The sequence below is a fragment of the Nerophis lumbriciformis genome, linkage group LG11, assembly GCF_033978685.3.
Source record: "Nerophis lumbriciformis linkage group LG11, RoL_Nlum_v2.1, whole genome shotgun sequence".
Taxonomy (NCBI): domain Eukaryota; kingdom Metazoa; phylum Chordata; class Actinopteri; order Syngnathiformes; family Syngnathidae; genus Nerophis; species Nerophis lumbriciformis.
The window spans coordinates 16,770,944-16,789,997 of NC_084558.2; the positions used below are offsets into that span (position 1 = coordinate 16,770,944).

At 43.1% G+C, this 19,054-nt stretch overlaps 1 protein-coding gene across 2 annotated transcripts in view; it reads right to left on the reverse strand.

Annotated features, from left to right (window-relative positions):
* sap30bp (SAP30 binding protein) overlaps positions 1-19,054 on the reverse strand; it is a 59,174-nt gene that overhangs the window by 25,829 nt on the left and 14,291 nt on the right. For both annotated transcript variants that reach the window (XM_061967201.1, XM_061967199.1), the window contains exon 4: positions 8,374-8,413. In XM_061967201.1, the coding sequence (XP_061823185.1) occupies positions 8,374-8,413 (40 nt within the window). The remainder of the gene's footprint in view (positions 1-8,373; positions 8,414-19,054) is intronic.

Below are 19,054 nucleotides of genomic sequence, written 5' to 3' on the forward strand. Positions count from 1 at the left end.
GCAAGTCTTTACATGCTAAGGTTAGATTAACCAAGAACAGAGTGTTATAAAAGTGCAGGGAAAACAAAAGGTATGTCAAGGCTTAAGAGTGTGATTTACAAAACAAGAATTAATTAAATGATACAAAAATAAACCAAGGGCCAGACAGGGTTTGATATTTCCAAGTAGTGTTTTTATTTGTTGTCGTTTATTGGAAGATGGCGGTAAAAAGGCATGCCCCTGTCAGGGAGTGGCAACTGTTTGGAGCTGGTACAGAAAAGGGAGGATCCTTTTCCCCTCCATCATTCACATTGGAACACTCGCTTGTTTTGTACCTTTTCTGACTCGAGGCTAGACATTCCTCATTGTCACACTATCTATACCCAAACCAGACACACCGCTTTCATACTCATTCAGGTGTCTGTGATACTCAGCGTGTCGCATATGTGCGTGAATATTTTAGACAAGTAAAAACTTGACTGGACATTTACTCAAGCAGCAGAGCGCATGACTTAAAGCTTAGCAAGCTGAATATGTTTTTAAGGCAAACTTTGAGGAATGTCCACCATCAATCTTTCTACATTGGTTATTATTATGTGATTTGTTTTGCCAACATTTTATTAGTCTTTCCTACTACAATGATATTTCTCCCAGGGGAGGCTTGAATGAAATTATAATTAATTATTTTCCTTCTGACACATAAAACTACATTTTCATACAAAAACTTGTCAGAGAAATTTAGCATTGGGGATTGAAATAACCTAAAATATTGTGCATATTCACACAAATCACATGAATTGACATGTTCCAACTTGGTACACCATTATTTAAAAGCATTATGCAATCATAAGTAAGCATTTTATTTTTGCATAGAATTAAAAAATGTGTCGTAAACAAGATGAGGGATTGGCTGATTTATTCACTATAATAAAATCAGTCTCAAAAGGGAAATTTGCTATTCTGTTGAATGCATACAGCACACAAATAACCTAAATGTTTGTGGTTTTATTGAGTAGGCGGCATGCCTGTTTTATTTATGTCTAGTTGTAAATATCAATGGTAAGGACTCAGGAGTGAGTTTTGTGTTGGCTTGTGTCAAAGTATAACTTTATGGTTCTGTGTACAGGAGGGATGCTTCTGCATACTGATGAATGCTTTTAAACAGCCCCTATGCAGTTTACCTTGGTCTGCTGCTCATGCGTGACTATGGGCTCACATGTATCTGTACAGACTTGCCACCAACGTCTCCCCTGCTTGTCTGGAAAGTTCAGGAGGAGCAGCATCTCCCCCTGATGGTGCACCATTGAAGCTGTGCTGATGTTTTAACAGAGTTTGAGGGGGTGTCATTTGGTGGATAGCTATCTGAAGATGTGGAGCGCTTCTCTTATAGCTGAGGTGCCGATGATGGTTGTGTATTTTAGCAGGGCAATGCTGCAATATCATCTCAAAGCCAGCCTATAATTGATGCCGTCCAATTATTTTCTACTCCATTCAGCATCACTAAAGGCTTATTAATCTGAGTAGCGGATCAGCCTGTATTTTTACTGACAGCCCTTTGGATCTTCTGGCTTTATTCACATTGAGCTGGGTCAGTGGTCCCCAGCCTTTTTGTAACTGCGGACCGGTCAACGCTTGAAAATTTGTCCCACGGACAGGGGACATGAAAATGTAATTCAGTGACCAAGGCAAACACTAACCAATAAATCACAGTTGGATTGAAAAAAGATTTTTGCACATCGTAGTTTCAAAAGAAGACATTCGACAGATTTACACTTTCAGTTTTTTTTTTTTTTTTCATTAAAAAAAATACAATCATGTGTGCTTACGGACTGTATCCCTGCAGACTGTATTTATCTATATTGGTATATAATGTAGGAACCAGAAATATTAATAACAGAAAGAAACAACCCTTTTGTGCGAATGAGTGTGAATGAGTGTAAATGGGGGAGGGAGGTTTTTTGGGTTGGTGCACTAATTGTAAGTGTATCTTATATTTTTTATGTTGATTTAATAAAAAAATAAAAAATATATATATATATTTTTTAATTACTTGTGCGGACCGGTACCGGGCTGCGGTCCGGTGGTTGGGGACCACTGAGCTGGGTGATATAGGAAAAAGATCCTATCACAATACCCCTCCTCCCCCCATACATATCGATATGTACTGCGATGTCAATGTTTTGGACAAACTTTGAAATTTTAAGAATATGGTTTTTGAGTTAAAATTTGTTTTTAGTAAACGTAGATACTTTTTCCCTCTGTTGTTTGTTGCATTTTATTGCAATCTGGTTACAATCCACCAGAGAATAATCGTAATTAGGGATGTGCCACCAATCTTCTTGAAAAAGTGTGTGATAGCCATTCCCAATTAATGCCTTTTAATGCCGATCTCATCTATGGATAATGTAATAATGGCTATTGTATTCATGTTAGTCTCCCGACTGACAAGCTTACAGCTAATTGTGTATCTCCACATTAAGTATAAAGCTGCTTCCTTAAGTTAATACTAATCATCTCCATTACGGAAAATAAACTGCATGTTTTAATATCTTACCTATCATGATCAAGTATTAGGACTAAACATGTTACACACCGAAAACAAACAGAGGCAAGCATGCTAATAGCTAAGCTCGCCGCTAAGCTAGCTGGAAACAACACAAAAACTAAATGCTTATCAAATTATAAGAAGTCTGGTTACAGCAGAAAGTAAGCAGTGATGCAACGATATGAAACTCTCACGGTACGATATTCCATCCATCCATTTTCTAAGCTTGTATCACAGTATGATATTGTGGTATACTGTACAACCCAAAAACAAAAAAGACTTAAAAATGTAATAGTATGTAAAATGAAGTGGCAGGAATGTTTAGGATGAACACACTTACTGTAATTGAACACAAAACTAATGCTAAATGTTGTAATCATACTACAAACATGTATTTTAAGTGCAGGAACATCCACTGTTTCAAGTGAATAGAAAAAAAAAAAACCTTAGTCGAGTGTCAACAAAAAATGTTTACTTAAGTGTCTTTCAACTGTTACTTTCTGACAAGCAGTGTCCTCCACAATGGACATGTTTATATCAGTCTGGAATATGCTGTTTCTAAGAAAGGTTAACTAACAATTTAACTTTTAATAATGTACATACCTCACAAACTGATGTTTGGTTTCGATGGTTTAAAATATGTTTTCTAGGTGACGGTTTATGAGATGGTGATATGTCCAGGGTGTCCCTGCCTCCCGCCCGAGTGCAACTGGATAGGCTTCAGCCCCTCCACTACATTAAACGAGACAAGCGTTGGAAAATAGATGAATGGATTGAATATCCATCAAGACGTTTTTCAGTTTACTCGTATTTCCGCCATGTACAGTTTTTTGGTGATTTCCGTCCGTGCGCTGCTACGTAACCGGCTGGCTCTGTGTCATCTTAGAAACGCTCGAGACAAAAGTGGTGCGCTTTGCTTTGCAGAACGCAGACTTTCTTACCTCCGCCAAAGAAATCATGTTTTCGCCACGGGTTTGTTAGTCTGGTTGTTACAAACATAACTCAAAAACTTCTGGACAGATTAGATCTCACATTCCTATGTTTGTTTTTGTGCGTAAATTGTGTGTCCGCGTGCTCTTACACCCACGAAGAGCTACTTAACATCAGATCACTCACCCTTACAGACTAATTACCGGTCATTTTAGCGTCAGCTGCGGATTTGGTCCATTCTTTGATCAAAAGAGGGAAACCGCACCGAAGAGGAAAGAGAGCGGGAGCCCTCGTCCGTCTACGCAGACCAGGATTACACACGCCCTTACCTGGCATCTTTCTCTCCAACGTCCGCTCACTTCCCAACAAGATAGACGAGCTAGCGTTGCTGATGAGAAGAAACAAGGACTTTTCCTCATCTTGGTGTTTTGTGCTTCACGGAAACGTGGCTGAGCGCGAGTGTCCCGGACAGCGCGGTTTAACTGGAGGGCTTTCATCTTCTCCGCGCGGACCGAGACCCGGGGCTCTCCGGCAAAACAAGAGGTGGTGGAGTTTGCTTCTTCATCAACAGCAACTGGTGTACAGACGTGACGGTGATAACCCAACACTGCTCTCCTGCTCTAGAATATATTTTCATTCACTGTAAGCCCTTTTACTAACCGCGTGAGATCGTTTCATTCATATTGGTGGTTGCCTACATACCGCCCAGCGCGGATGTGCATGATGCTCAGCGCACGCTTGCAGGCCAGATCTTACATGTGGAACGGTCTTTTCCAGACTCTCTTGTTATCGTGCTTGGTGACTTTAACAAGGGAAATTTGAGCCAGGAATTACCCAAGTATAGGCAGTTTATTAAATGCCCGACCAGAGAGCAGAACACTTTCAATCACTGTTACACTACAATAAGTAAGGCATACCATGCAGTCCCGCGCGCTGCTATCGGACTATCAGATCACATGTTTGGAGACGACAGACTGGGAGGCAATTGGAGCGGCCACGGACAATCTGGACGAGTATACGGACACTGTGATCTCATACATACAGTTCAATGAGGCGCAAATCATTCCAACGCGCACTAGGGCTTGTTATAACAACGACAAGCCCTGGTTCACACCCAAGCTCCGACAGCTGCGCAAGAAGAAGGAGGCTGCGTGGAGGAGCGGGGACCGGAGTACCTGCAGAGAAGCGAAGTGCCACTTCAACAGGGAAGTGGAGGAAGCTAAATCTGTGTACTCTAACAGTCTACAGGAACAGTTCAGCTCCAATGACTCTGCAGCCGTGTGGAGAGAGCTAAGGGCCCTTACGAACTATAAGCCCAAAGCCCCCCAGGCCCTGAATGACCGGACTATCGCTCAGGGCCTCAACACACATTACTGTCGTCACGAACGGCCTTCAGCTCATCAAAGCTCTGCTCCCCCCACCATCACCCTACCCACCAACGCCAGCACTTCATTAAAGGATTTAAAGGACTCCAAGAACATCACAGGACTTCATCAAAGGCCCTCTCCATCCGAATTGAGGATGTACGTCGGCAGTTCTTAAAGCTGAACATGCGGAAGGCCCCCGGGCCGGATGGTGTCTCCCCCTCCACCCTGAGACACTGTGCGGATCAGCTGGCTCCTGTCTTCACTGAAACAGGTCTGTGGATGATGCAGTGAACCTGGCCCTCCACTTCATCCTGGAGCATTTGGACTCCCCAGAAACCTACACCAGGATCCTGTTTGTGGACTTCAGCTCTGCCTTCAACACCATCCTCCCTTGACTGCTACGAGACAAGCTCTACCAGCTCAGCGTGCCCGACACCCTCTGCAGTTGGATCAATGACTTCCTGACGGACCGAAGACAGCACGTGCGGCTGGGGAAGATTGTCTCGGACAGTCGTACCACGAATAGTGGTACTCCTCAGGGCTGTGTACTTTCCCCCTGGCTCTTCTCCCTGTATACAAACTGCTCCACCGCCAATCACCAGTCCGTAAAGCTCCTCAAGTTTGAGGGCGACACTACCCTCATCGGGCTCATCTCGGATGGCGACGAGTCCGCCTACAGACAAGAGGTGGACTGGCTTGCGTCCTGGTGCAGCCTCAACAACCTGGAGCTGAACGCCCAGAAAACAGTGGAGATGATCATGGACTTCAGGAAAGTCACAGCCCCACCATACCCCCTCACCCTGATTGACTCTCCCACCCCCATCTCCATTGTGGACTCCTTCCGTTTCTTGGGCACCACCATCACCCAGGACCTCAAGTGGGAGCCGACCATCAGCTTCCTCAAGAAGGCCCAGCAGAGGATGTACTTCCTGCGGTAGCTGAGGAAACTTAAGGTGCCGACCGAGATGCTGGTGCAGTTTTACTCAGCCATCATCGAGTCCATCCTCACCTCCTCCATCACCGTGTGGTTCCCCGGCGCCACAGTCCTGGATAAGCATCGAATGCAGCACATCATACGTGCTGCTGAGAAGGTTATTGGCTGCAAGCTCCCATCCCTCCAGGACCTGATCTCCTCCAGGACCAGGAGGCGTGTGGGTCGGATCACAGCTGACTCTTCTCACCCTGGACACAAACTATTCTCCCCTTTCCCCTCAGGCAGGAGACTACGGTCCATCCAGACCCACAACTCCCGCCACCTCAACAGTTTTTTCCCCTCGGCCATCAGGCACATGAACAATAACAAGATCTGATAGCTCAGTTACAGTTCATTTTTTTACCTATTCTGTGTTATGTGTTTTATGTTGCACGATTGCACCAAGAAAAATTCCTAGTTTGTGAACCCGTTCTCAAACAATAGCAATAAAAACCATTCTGATTCTGATTCTGAGATCGAGCTTCCACTGTATGTGATCGATACTACAATGATAGGATTGATATTTTTATTTTCTCAAAATAATTAGTTGTATTATTTTTGTTAAAGACATGCACCTGGGGATAGGTTGATTGGCAAAAAATTGGCCCTAGTGTGTGAATGTGAGTGTGAATGTTATCTGTCTATCTGTGTTGGCCCTGCGATGAGGTGGCAACTTGTCTAGGGTGTACCCCGCCTTCCGCCCAAATGCAGCTGAGATAGGCTCCAGCACCCTCCACGACCCCAAAAGGGACAAGCGGTAGAAAAAGGATGGATGTTTAGAAATTCAAAGAAAAAGCCCCGCGGTTTTGAGATCTTGTTTGGGTGAGTATGTGAAGCTCTGCTGAACCTTGTGCATCGTCTTTTTAAGAGGTATACCGTGTTGCCCTTGACAATAAAACATTTAATACAATGTGTAAAAATAAACAACTGCATACACGTTCAAAGGCAATTTCACATTGTAGCAGCAACAGATAAAGCTTTGTGAAAGGCGGCTAGATAAAAGCAAGACTACCTCTGTTCGACAGAATAACAAATCAAACTCCTGGAAGTGAAAAACGACTGATGCAAGAAAAATGTGTGTGTGTGTGTGTGAAAAGTTTTAATATGGAAGCTGCACAATCAGGAAGTACACAGTGCGTTATTAACAAGCCTACAAAAAAGCAGATAATCTGTTTCACAACTACCATCTGTTCTGCTGGATACAGACAAAGTCAAAATCTGTGCTCTGCGGGTCTCTTTGGACAGCGGCACAATGCGTGTCCCTTTACAGAGCAGACAAAGAGCTGTCTTCAGCTCGCTGACAGGAGGCACACTGTGGCATTTACTGTCAGACACCAAAGAGGAGCCAAGCGCTGCTGCCGGAATGTCAAGTGTCCAGTTATGAGTCACGCTCAATCCCCCACATAACACCGGTGGGTGATGGGGGATGTCGAGAACTAAAAATTAAAGCATTTCCTCTCCTCAAGGATTCTACTAAGACTGTGATAAGCTAGTCAAGAGGAGGGGCCATTGGCTTTTATGCCATTATGCATTTTAATGATTACATTAGTCAGCTCTTGAGTCTTTTGGCTGGCAGTGAGGTGAAAGGCAAATGCTGCAATTAATGATAGCCTGCAGCTACAGGCCAGAGTAAACAAATTGCTGAGTCGGCACGCTGTGTGCTCATTGTGAGGTGTACAAAGCACCACTCCTTGTATCACTCATTTCCTGCTTGATATCTCACACACACCTGCATGGTGTGTGTGTGCACAATGATTAACTCACTAAGAACTGCCAGCTCCTGTGTTAGAGCTTCAAAGCCCATCTTTCAGTCAAAGGGCGAACAAAGAACCATTTAATAACTCATGCTGCCAAATGTCACTGAAACAATGAGAATTGTTAGATTTTTTTATTCTGTTACTCAAAACACAACCATTTAATCTTTTTATAGGGGCAAATGTGGATGTTCCCACTTAAATTTCTTACTTAAGCCACATTTGAAATACATTTCCTAAAATGGTAAATGACATTTTTACATTCATAGCTGTCTTCATTGAAAAAAAATTATTTAACCCTGTATAATACAAACAATTACTTACCCTAAATTTATGTGTGAGGAATGTGTAAAATGAAATCTACTATACTATAGAACGTGAAATTTAAAACCTGCTCACTTTCTGGTTAACATGTCATTTTTCTTGTATTAGTGTTGGCTTATTCTCATTTTGCGATATTGTACTGAGTAGCCAGAACAGACATTTGCACCGCTTTCGCCACTTGCAGTTCTATGGTTATAGTCACAAAACAGCCGAAGTTACAGTTAATTTGTTTGTTTCTTACTGAGCTTAAGTTTTAAAAGATTTGTTCAAGACTCAGATAACGACATTAAATGTCTGAAATGTTCTGCTCTAAGGGACAATTATTTGCAGATAAGGATTATAATAGTAAATGTGTAGAAAAGGTTACATGGTAATGTAAAATTAAAATATTCAGTATATATGAAAAATATGCTTGAGTTTTCAGAACTACGTTTTGGATACATACAGATGCATTATTATGAGTGATTGAAGTGTGACAGAAACGTGTGTGTTTACACTTACCAACAAGCTCATTTGGGTCCTTTGTTTCTACTTCTGCAACCTATAATACAGAGAGACAAAAAGTAGACAAACGTTTAATTTCATTAAGTCTTCTCTGGACAGGATAATGTAAAATTGTAGAAGGAATGCTGAAAGTTGAACAAGCAAGTTGTTCCTGCTAATTAAAAACAGGATACACACAGGATAGATGCTTAAAAATTCCAGTAAACCAGAGGGAAAAAGATAAGCACTTTTGAGTGAAAACTTTGGTTTTGCAAAAGGTGCGACCTTGGACAGCCTCTAAAGTATGCAGAATGCTGTGCCAGCATTGACTGCATAACATAGGTTGGGCACAAAGAAACAGTGTGGTTATTCATGGGCATCACGGTATCACCTAGCAACTACACTGGTACATCAAAGTATTGTCCACACAGTGGCCGAATCACACAGCAACAGCCCTGCAGGAGTGTAACAAATAGAAACATGTAGACACAACAGACCTGCAGGCAGAGATTAAACCAATAAACTAAACGGTACCTGACGTACATAAAAATATATAACTTTTATGTCACTGATGCTTATCTGTTTTTTTCCTATTTGGTCTGCCGTCACAGGTTGTAGCAAGCTAGAGCACTGCAGATCTGGAGCAGCACTTTGTGGTCAATAAATAGACATGGTACAAATGGTAGAATTTTTCAAAGTACCGAAAGAACCAACAACACTAAGAGATTTATATAGTACATTATATAGAAATAATACCTTTTCTTGAATGTGCTAATCACAATTAAATAAAACACTATAACAAAAGACGCATTTTCATCTTAAAACATCAAAATATTTTTGCTATCTTTGAAGAAAAGGATAATGCATAAATATATGTTCTTAAATGGTCAGCCGAGACTTTCAATGATCCCTAAATAAAGACTTTAACCAAAGCACAACCAAGTCATTGAATGATTCATTGTAGTATTGAAAATCAGTTTACCGGTATCTTATTCTATAATATCTTTTATTTCAAACTATACACACCTTATTTTAGATGATCTAAAATGGCAACACGAAATTGGCCCTAGTCTGTGAATGTGAGTATGAATGTTTGTCTATCTGTGTTGGCCCTGCGATGAGATGGCGACTTGTCCAGGGTGTACTCCGCCTTCCACCCGAGTGCAGCTGAGATAGGCTACAGCACCTCCCGCGACCCCGAAAAGGGACAAGTGGTAGAAAATAGATGGAGGGATGATTACCCTGTGCAAGACATCACATTGTGAAACAACTGTCCTTACTATAGCAGTAAGATGCACTGCAAAATGAACTGGCTTTCAGTGGAAATACATTTTTGTTAAAGTAAACCTTTTTATAAACATTTAAACAACACAATTCTAAATGTACAAACCCCGTTTCCATATGAGTTTGGAAATTGTGTTATATGTAAATATAAACGGAATACAATGATTTGCAAATAATTTTCAACCCATATTCAGTTGAATATGCTACAAAGACAACATATTTGATGACATAATCATTAACTTTAGAATTTGTTGCCAGCAACACGTGACAAAGAAGTTGGGAAAGGTGGCAGTAAATACTGATAAAATTGAGGAATGCTCATCATACACTTATTTGGAACATCCCACAGATGTGCAGGCTAATTGGGAACAGGTGGGTGTCATGATTGGGTATAAAAACAGCTTCCCAAAAATGCTCAGTCTTTCACAAGAAAGGATGGGGCGAGGTACACCCCTTTGTCCACAACTGCATGAGCAAATAGTCAAACAGTTTAAGAACAACGTTTCTCAAAGTGCAATTGCAAGAAATTTAGGGATTTCAACATCTACGGTCCATAATATCATCAAAAGGTTCAGAGAATCTGGAGAAATCACTCCACGTAAGCGGCATGGCCGGAAACCAACATTGAATGACCGTGATCTTCGATCCCTCAGACGGCACTGTATCAAAAACCGACATCAATCTCTAAAGGATATCACCACATGGGCTCAGGAACACTTCAGAAAACCACTGTTAGTAACTACAGTTGGTCGCTACATCTGTAAGTGCAAGTTAAAGCTCTACTATGCAAAGCGAAAGCCATTTATCAACAACATCCAGAAACGCCGCCGACTTCTCTGGGCCCGAGATCATCTAAGATGGACTGATGCAAAGTGGAAAAGTGTTCTGTGGTCTGACGAGTCCACATTTCAAATTGTTTTTGGAAATATTCGACATCGTGTCATCCAGACCAAAGGGGAAGCGAACCATCCAGACTGTTATCGACGCAAAGTTCAAAAGCCAGCATCTGTGATGGTATGGGGGTGCATTAGTGCCCAAGGCAGGTGTAACTTACACATCTGTGAAGGCACCATTAATGCTGAAAGGTACATACAGGTTTTGGAACAACATATGCTGCCATCTAAGCGCCGTCTTTTTCATGGACGCCCCTGCTTATTTCAGCAAGACAATGCCAAGCCACATTCAGCACGTGTTACAACAGCGTGGCTTTGTAAAAAAAGAGTGCGGGTACTTTCCTGGCCCGCCTGCAGTCCAGACCTGTCTCCCATCGAAAATGTGTGGCACATTGTGAAGCGTAAAATACGACAGCGAAGACCCCGGACTGTTGAACGACTGAAGCTCGACATAAAACAAGAATGGGAAAGAATTCCACTTTCAAAGCTTCAACAATTAGTTTCCTCAGTTCCCAATCGTTTTTTGAGTGTTGTTAAAAGAAAAGGTGATGTAACACAGTGCCCTTTCCCAACTACTTTGGCACGTGTTGCAGCCATGAAATTCTAAGTTAATCATTATTTGCAAAAAAATAAAATAAAGTTTATCAGTTTGAACATCAAATATCTTGTCTTTGTAGTGCATTCAATTGAATATGGGTTGAAAAGGATTTGCAAATCATTGTATTCCGTTATATTTACATCTAACACAATTTCCCAACTCATATGGAAACGGGATTTGTAGTTTGTTTATAGCGAAGTCAGAAATGTATTTCTCAAAGTGTCAAATGAATGGAATAAATTGTCTTCTATTATACGCACATGTACTTTAAACTTTTAGGAATTACCCTAAAACTAACTAGACCAGGGGTGTCAAACGTACAGGCTGCGGGCCGGATCAGGCCGGCAAACAGTTTTTACCCGGCCTGCAATTGAATTTGCTAAGTATAAAAACGAACTGTAATTTTGAATGAAAGAAACTGCTGTTCTAAATGTGTCCACTAGATGTCGCAATATCAATTATTTTGTATTTCCTTTGCAGCGTGTGCTTGACTTCAGAGGGGACAGAGCTCTGTGCCATGTGTCAACACTTCTGTGTTTGGACACTTGTACTTTCTCGGCTTATTAGTGATAGTATACAATATGTGGATTGTTACATTATTTCCTTGCTTGTCATAGATGTTGATAATGTAACCTGTGGCATTTATACCAAAATAAATGCTTTTGATAATCTGTACATTTAGCGTTGTACTTATAACGGGTCACATTTTCTGGCCGCAGATAAATATGCTGAAATAATATGTATATCCTAACTTTATGTGTGATTATTGAAATGAGTCTAAATTCACAAGTTTTGTTGATTTTGATATTATTATTCATTTCATCTTTTGATGGATTAAAAATGAACAGGCTCAATCCCACCTATTATGGTAGACATTATCACATAATTTATTCAGAAAGTATAAATAACGACAAATGAAGGTAGAATACTATTAACCACAACATGCAAGTGTACTTGTTCTATGTATTTGGTCTATGTTCGCTCCTCTCTGAGCTGCCACCTTATCGTGGTAGAGGAGTTTGTGTGTCCCAATGATCCAAGAGCTATGTTGTCCGGGGGCTTCCATGCCCCCTGGTAGGGTCTCCCAAGACAAACAGGTCCTAGGTGAGGGATCAGACAAAGAGCAGCTCGAAGACTTCTATGGAAATGCAAGATCCAAGACTCCAATTTCTCTCACCAGGACGCGGGTCACCAGGGCCCCCCTCTGGAGCCAGGCCCGGAGTTGGGGCACGATGGCGAGCGCCTGGTGGCCGGGCCTGTCCCCATGAGGCCCGGCCGGGCACAGCCCGAAGAGGCAACGTGGGTCCCCCTCTAATGGGCTCACCACTTATGGGAGGGGCCATAGAGGTCAGGTGCAGTGTGAGCTGAGCGGCGGCCAAAAGCAGGGCACTTGGCGGTCCGATCCTTGGCTACATAAGCTAGCTCTTGGGATGTGGAATGTCACCTCGCTGGGGGGAAAGGAGCCTGAGCTAGTGCGCGAGGTGGAGAAGTTCCGGCTGGATATAGTCGGACTCACTTCGACGCACAGCAAGGGCTCTGGAACCAGCTCTCTCCAGAGGGGATGGACTCTCTTCCACACTGGTGTTGCACGCAGTGAGAGGCGACGGGCTGGGGTAGCAATTCTCGTTGCCCCCCGGCTCAAAGCCTGCACGTTGGAGTTCAACCCAGTGGACGAGAGGGTAGCTTCCCTCCGCTTCGGAGCTGTGACCGCAAGGTAGTTGGTGCCTGTCGTGGCGGTAATCCTAGAACCCATGGGTGGACACCGGCGGTGAGGGATGCCGTCAAGCTGAAGAAGGGTTATTTTGGCTCATAGGACTCCGGAGGCAGTGGACAGGTACCGACAGGCCAAGCGGTGTGCAGCTTCAGCGGTCGCAAAAACTCGGACATGGGAGGAGTTCGGGGAAGCCATGGAAAACGACTTCCGGATGGCTTCGAAGCGATTCTGGACCACCATCCGCCACCTCAGGAAGGGGAAGCAGTGCACTGTCAACACTGTGTATGGTACGGATGGTGTTCTGCTGACCTCAACTGCTGATGTTGTGGATCGGTGGAGGGAATACTTCGAAGACCTCCTCAATCGCACCAACACGTCTTCCTATGAGGAAGCAGTGCCTGGGGAATCTGTGGTCGACTCTCCTATTTCTGGGACTGAGGTTGCTGAGGTAGTTAAAAAGCTCCTCGGTGGCAAGGCCCCGGGGGTGGATGAGATCCGCCCGGAGTTCCTTAAGGCTCTGGATGCTGTGGGGCTGTCTTGGTTGACAAGACTCTGCAGCATCGCGTGGATATCGGGGGCGGTACCTCTGGATTGGCAGACCGGGGTGGTGGTTCCTTTCTTTAAGAAGGGGAACCGGAGGGTGTGTTCCAACTATCGTGGGATCACACTCCTCAGCCTTCCCGGTAAGGTTTATTCAGGTGTACTGGAGAGGAGGCTACGCCGGATAGTCACACCTCGGATTCAGGAGGAACAGTGTGGTTTTCGTCCTGGTCGTGGAACTGTGGACCAGCTCTATACTCTCGGCAGGGTCCTTGAGGGTGCATGGGAGTTTGCCCAACCAGTCTACATGTGCTTTGTGGACCTGGAGAAAGCATTCGACCGTGTCCCTCGGGAAGTGCTCAGAGAATATGGGGTATCGGACTGTCTGATTGTGGCGGTTTGCTTCCTGTACGATCAGTGTCAGAGCTTGGTCCGCATTGTCGGCAGTAAGTCGTACACGTTTCCAGTGAGGGTTGGACTCCGCCAAGGCTGCCCTTTGTCACCGATTCGGTTCATAACTTTTATGGACAGAATTTCTAGGCGCAGTCAAGGCGTTGAGGGGATCCGGTTTGGTGGCTGCAGGATTAGGTCTCTGCTTATTGCAGATGATGTGGTCCTGATGGCTTCATCTGGCCAGGTGTAGACAGACATACTTGTCCCCACACTAAAAGTGTACAGCGAAGGAGAAAAACTATTTGATGTTGCTTTTATTTTCTCAATACAGCGTCCTTCAGCTGCTGTGACTGAGAGTTAATGAGGTGAGGAAACATGTAGCAGGCGATATGTTGTGAACGTTGTCACAACTTGTTTATAAAGTCTTTAGTTTGTTTACTCGGATGTTCACCGGTCCTTTATTGAACTGCCTATCTCAGCTACATTCGGGCGGAAGGCGGAGTACACCCTGGACAAGTCGCCAGCTCATCGCAGGGCCAACACAGATAGACAGACAACATTCACACTCACATTCACACACTAGGGCCAATTTAGTGTTGCCAATCAACCTATTCCCAGGTGCATGTCTTTGAAAGTGGGAGGAAGCCGGAGTACCCGGAGGAAACCCACGCAGGCACGGGGAGAACATGCAAACTCCACACAGAAAGATCCTGAGCCCAGGATTGAACCCAGGACCTTCGTATTGTGAGGCACACGCACTAACCCCTGTGCCACCCAAAAACTAATATGTGTCTTTAGATGTATGGATAACGTTTATCTATAGCCTCTTTATTAGACATTATAAATTACATGATGGTATTACGTTCACACCCTAACACTGCTTTACCTAACAATCAGTAATCATGATTTCAATATTGATAACAATAATCTTAATTATTACTTTTGCCATAATATAATTGGCAGCTCTCAAATCTCATACATGAACACTATTTTTATCTATATGGACAAAAAAAGCAGTTACATCTTATGGCCATCAGGTGCCATCTTTCAAAATTGTGTATATATTAGGGGTGTAACGGTACGTGTTTTGTATTGAACCGTTTTGGTACGGGGGTTTCGGTTCGGTACGGGGGTGTACCGAACGAGTTTCTAAGCTAAAGTCTTAACAAGCTGCTTTGCTTCTTCTGCCTCTGTCTCAGCTCCCAGAATTGTCCAACCCACACAACCATCTGATTGGTTACACAAAAAGCGGTAACAGCCAATCAGCAGTGCGTATTCAAAGCGGTAACAGCCAAACAGCAGTGCGTATTCAGAGCGCATGTAGTCAGTGCTTCAGCGTCGAGCAGATAGGTGTTTAGCAGGTGAGCATAAGGCAGCGTACTCTCCCCAAATTAAAATAAACACCTCCCAGTCAACTACTAGTAACATCACTATGAGCCCGTTGACGTTCTAGAAACTTAAACTGCAGCTCAGCTCGCTCGCAGTCGTGGCTTGAGGTGAAGGCTAATTAGCTGTTAGCGTAACGTTAGCTCATTTTGCGGTGTGTGTGTGTGTGTAGTCTCTCCTATTGCTATTGTACTATTTTTTCAGCTATAGTTACATTAATCATTAGTAATGGAGCAGCCTAGTTTTGAATGGCAGGGTTCCTGCTATGTTGATAAAAATATAACATTTACATAATAAAAATTAACTACAGGCTTCCCAAATGCAGTAATAAATTAAGCATGATGAGTTGACTTGAAACTGTTTAATGTTGCACTTTTTATATGTAGAAGACAAGTTTGGTCATTTTATTTAATCTGACCAACAACTTGAGGCAGTTTAATGTTGATTAACGTGGGCAGAATTATTATAGTGTTCCCAATGTTAAAAGGATAAAGCCATTGTTTACACATTTGGTAAATAAATAGCCAAAAAATGTATATTTTGTTGTTTTCTTACAGTACCGAAAATGAACCGAACCGTGACCTCTGAACCGAGGTATGTACCGAACCAAAATTTTTGAGTACCGTTACACCCCTAGTATATATATACACGGTGTATATATATATATATATATATATATATTTCCTCCTCTCCCAGCTCGCTAGCCTCAATCTGAACCTTGGTATTTACCGTGATGACGGACTGGCAGTGTGTCGCGCCTCGCCAAGGAGCAGCGAGAACACCAAGAAGCGCATATGCCAAATTTTCAAATAGAACGGCCTACGGATCACGATTGAAGTCAACAAGCAAACAGTCAACTTCCTTGACGTCACTTTCAACCTGAAAAATAACAGCTACCAACCATTCACGAAACCCAACACAACACTCCAATACGTGCACCATGACAGCAACCACCCACCCACCACCACGAAAAGAATACCTACCGGAATTAATAAAAGGCTATCGATGCTGTCATCTAGCAAAGCTGAATTTGACCAAGCAACCCCCCCGTACCAAAAAGCCCTTGATGAAAGCGGATACAATTTCACCCTCACCTATGAACCCATGCCAGGAAACCAGCCAAAAAAGAACAGAAAACGAAACGACATCATCTGGTACAACCCCCCATACAGCAAACACGTCTCAACTAACATTGGACACAAATTCCTCAATCTGATTGACAAACACTTTCCCAAAGACAACACCCTAAGAAAAGTATTCAACAAGAACAACATTAAATTGAGCTACAGCTGTATGAACAATATACGACAAATTATCTCAAACCACAACAAAACAATTGCAAATGAGCCGTCGGCCCCCAGACAGAGCGACTCCAAAACCAACAAAGACTGCAACTGTCGAAAGAAACCTGATTGCCCTCTCAACGGGGGGTGCTTACAAACATCAGTTGTCTACCAATCTAAGGTAACACGCAAAGACATTAACACATCCGACACATATGTAGGATTAACCGAGGGGGAGTTCAAAACCAGATGGAACAATCACAAGGCTTCTTTCAGGAACCAAAACCTGCGGAATACCACAGAACTCAGCAAACACATTTGGGACCTCAAAGACAATAATGTTGAATATTCAATAACATGGCAAATTCTTGCATCCAGCACACCTTACAATAGTGGTAATAAAAGATGCAACCTATGCTTGAAAGAGAAACTGTTTATTATTTACCGTCCAGACCTGTCATCCCTCAACAAGCGCAGCGAAATTGTAACAGCATGCCGCCACAGACGGAAACACCTCCTAGGTAACACATGAGCCAATCACCACGCCCCTATGCCAGCCTGTACCCACCCACTCTGTGCCCTATATAAACCATGGTATGTGAATGCTCCCATTAAAATCTCCTGATGATTGAGGGAACCCCCCCCCTCATGAAACAGGCCTGTAGAGATGAAATAGTCTTGTGATTTTTTTCCCACACATACATACATATATATACACACACACACACACACACACACACACACACACACACACACACACACACACACACACACACACACACACACACACACACACACACACACACACACACACACACACACACACACACACACACACACACACACACACACACACACACACACACACACACACACACACACACACACACACACACACACACACACACACAAACTTGCCTTGGTGCCCTAAAATATGAACCCTTCTTTAAAGCAAAACTTGCCTTGACATTAAAAAGTAAAACTTCGAGGCCTGTTACATTGTAGTAATACAATAAGCAGCCACAATTGAAAAACAAAGGAAAGAAACTATATGTTGATTAGGGCTGCAACAACTAATCGATTAAATCGATTATAAAAATAGTTGGCGATTAATTTAGTCATCGATTCGTTGGATCTATGCTATGCGCATGCGCTGAGGCTATGTTTTATTTTTATTTTTTTTAAATAAACCTTTATTTATAAACTGCAACGTTTACAAACAGCTGAGAAACAATAATCAAAATAAGTACAAAAACAGTACAAAACAGCGCCAGGGGGGCGCCGAGGCTACGTCTCATGAGGTGGCAGTAAGCCAGCCAATGATGTGTCATGTGCAGCTCACGTGACAACGAGGAGATTTTTTTAAGGAAGCGAAGCAGCAACTGTTGTGTATTAACTTTCAGAGTGTTAGGAACTTCTTGGCGAGTGCATTTTCTGTGTTGTTTTGAGTGGCAACAGGCATTCATGAGTTCAGCTTTTTTGTGAGTAACGTAAACGTTATCCCTTTGTTGCAACCAGTGTTGGGACTAACGCGTTACAAAGTAACGCGTTACTGTAACGCCGTTAGTTTCGGCGGTAACTAGTAATCTAACGCGTTATTTTTTATATTCAGTAACTCAGTTACCGTTACTACATGATGCGTTACTGCGTTATTTTACGTTATTTTTTATGTAGTATCGGCTAGAAACTGAGGATCTGATCGTGTTTTATGGCAGCGAAGCAGAGACGTGCTTCTGATTCTTCCTCTGCGCTCTCTGTGTGTGTGTGTGTGTGGGGAGGGAAGGGGAGGGGAGGGGGGGTGCGCAATACAACGTAAACCGTTGGCCAACAAAAAAGTAACCACAGAACACTATACGACTATACGGTATAGTGTTCTGTGGTTACTTTTTGGTTGGCCAAGCGGACGTGACGACAGGCTGTACTCACTCAAGTCCGCACGGACCTGGAGGGGCGTGCCTTAAGTCCGGCTGGAAATCGGGAGAAATTTGGGAGAATGGTTGTCCCGGGAGAGGCACTGAAATTCCGGAGGGTTGGCAAGTATGAGATATTCTCACTTCTTTTCTTTTGTCGAGCACAAAGAAAATAACATTTTAGTTAAATGTAAGTTGTGTCTTGGATCAAAGATCCCGTCTCCTGCCCAAAACAACAATTCAAATCTGCCTGGTTAGGCTCTGTGTATGTCACGTGTGCCTTCCTTAGGTGAAGCCAGCTTTACAGCTATGTTGTTGATTGATTGATTGATTGAAACTTTTATTAGTAGATTGCACAGTACAGTACATATTCCGTACAATTGACCACTAAATGGTAACACCCCAATAAGTTTTTCAACTTGTTTAAGTCGGGGTCCACTGATTCATGATACAGATATATACTATCAAATATATACTATCATCATAATACAGTCATCACACAAGATAATCATTAGGGTATATACATTGAATTATTTACAATCCGGGGTGTGGGATATGGAGGACGGGGGGGTTTGGTTTGGTTGGTATCAACACTTCTGTCATCAACAATCAGCATCAACAATTGCATCATCAGAGAAATGGACATTGAAACAGTGTAGGACTGACTTGGTAGGATATGTATAGCAAGTAGTGGACAC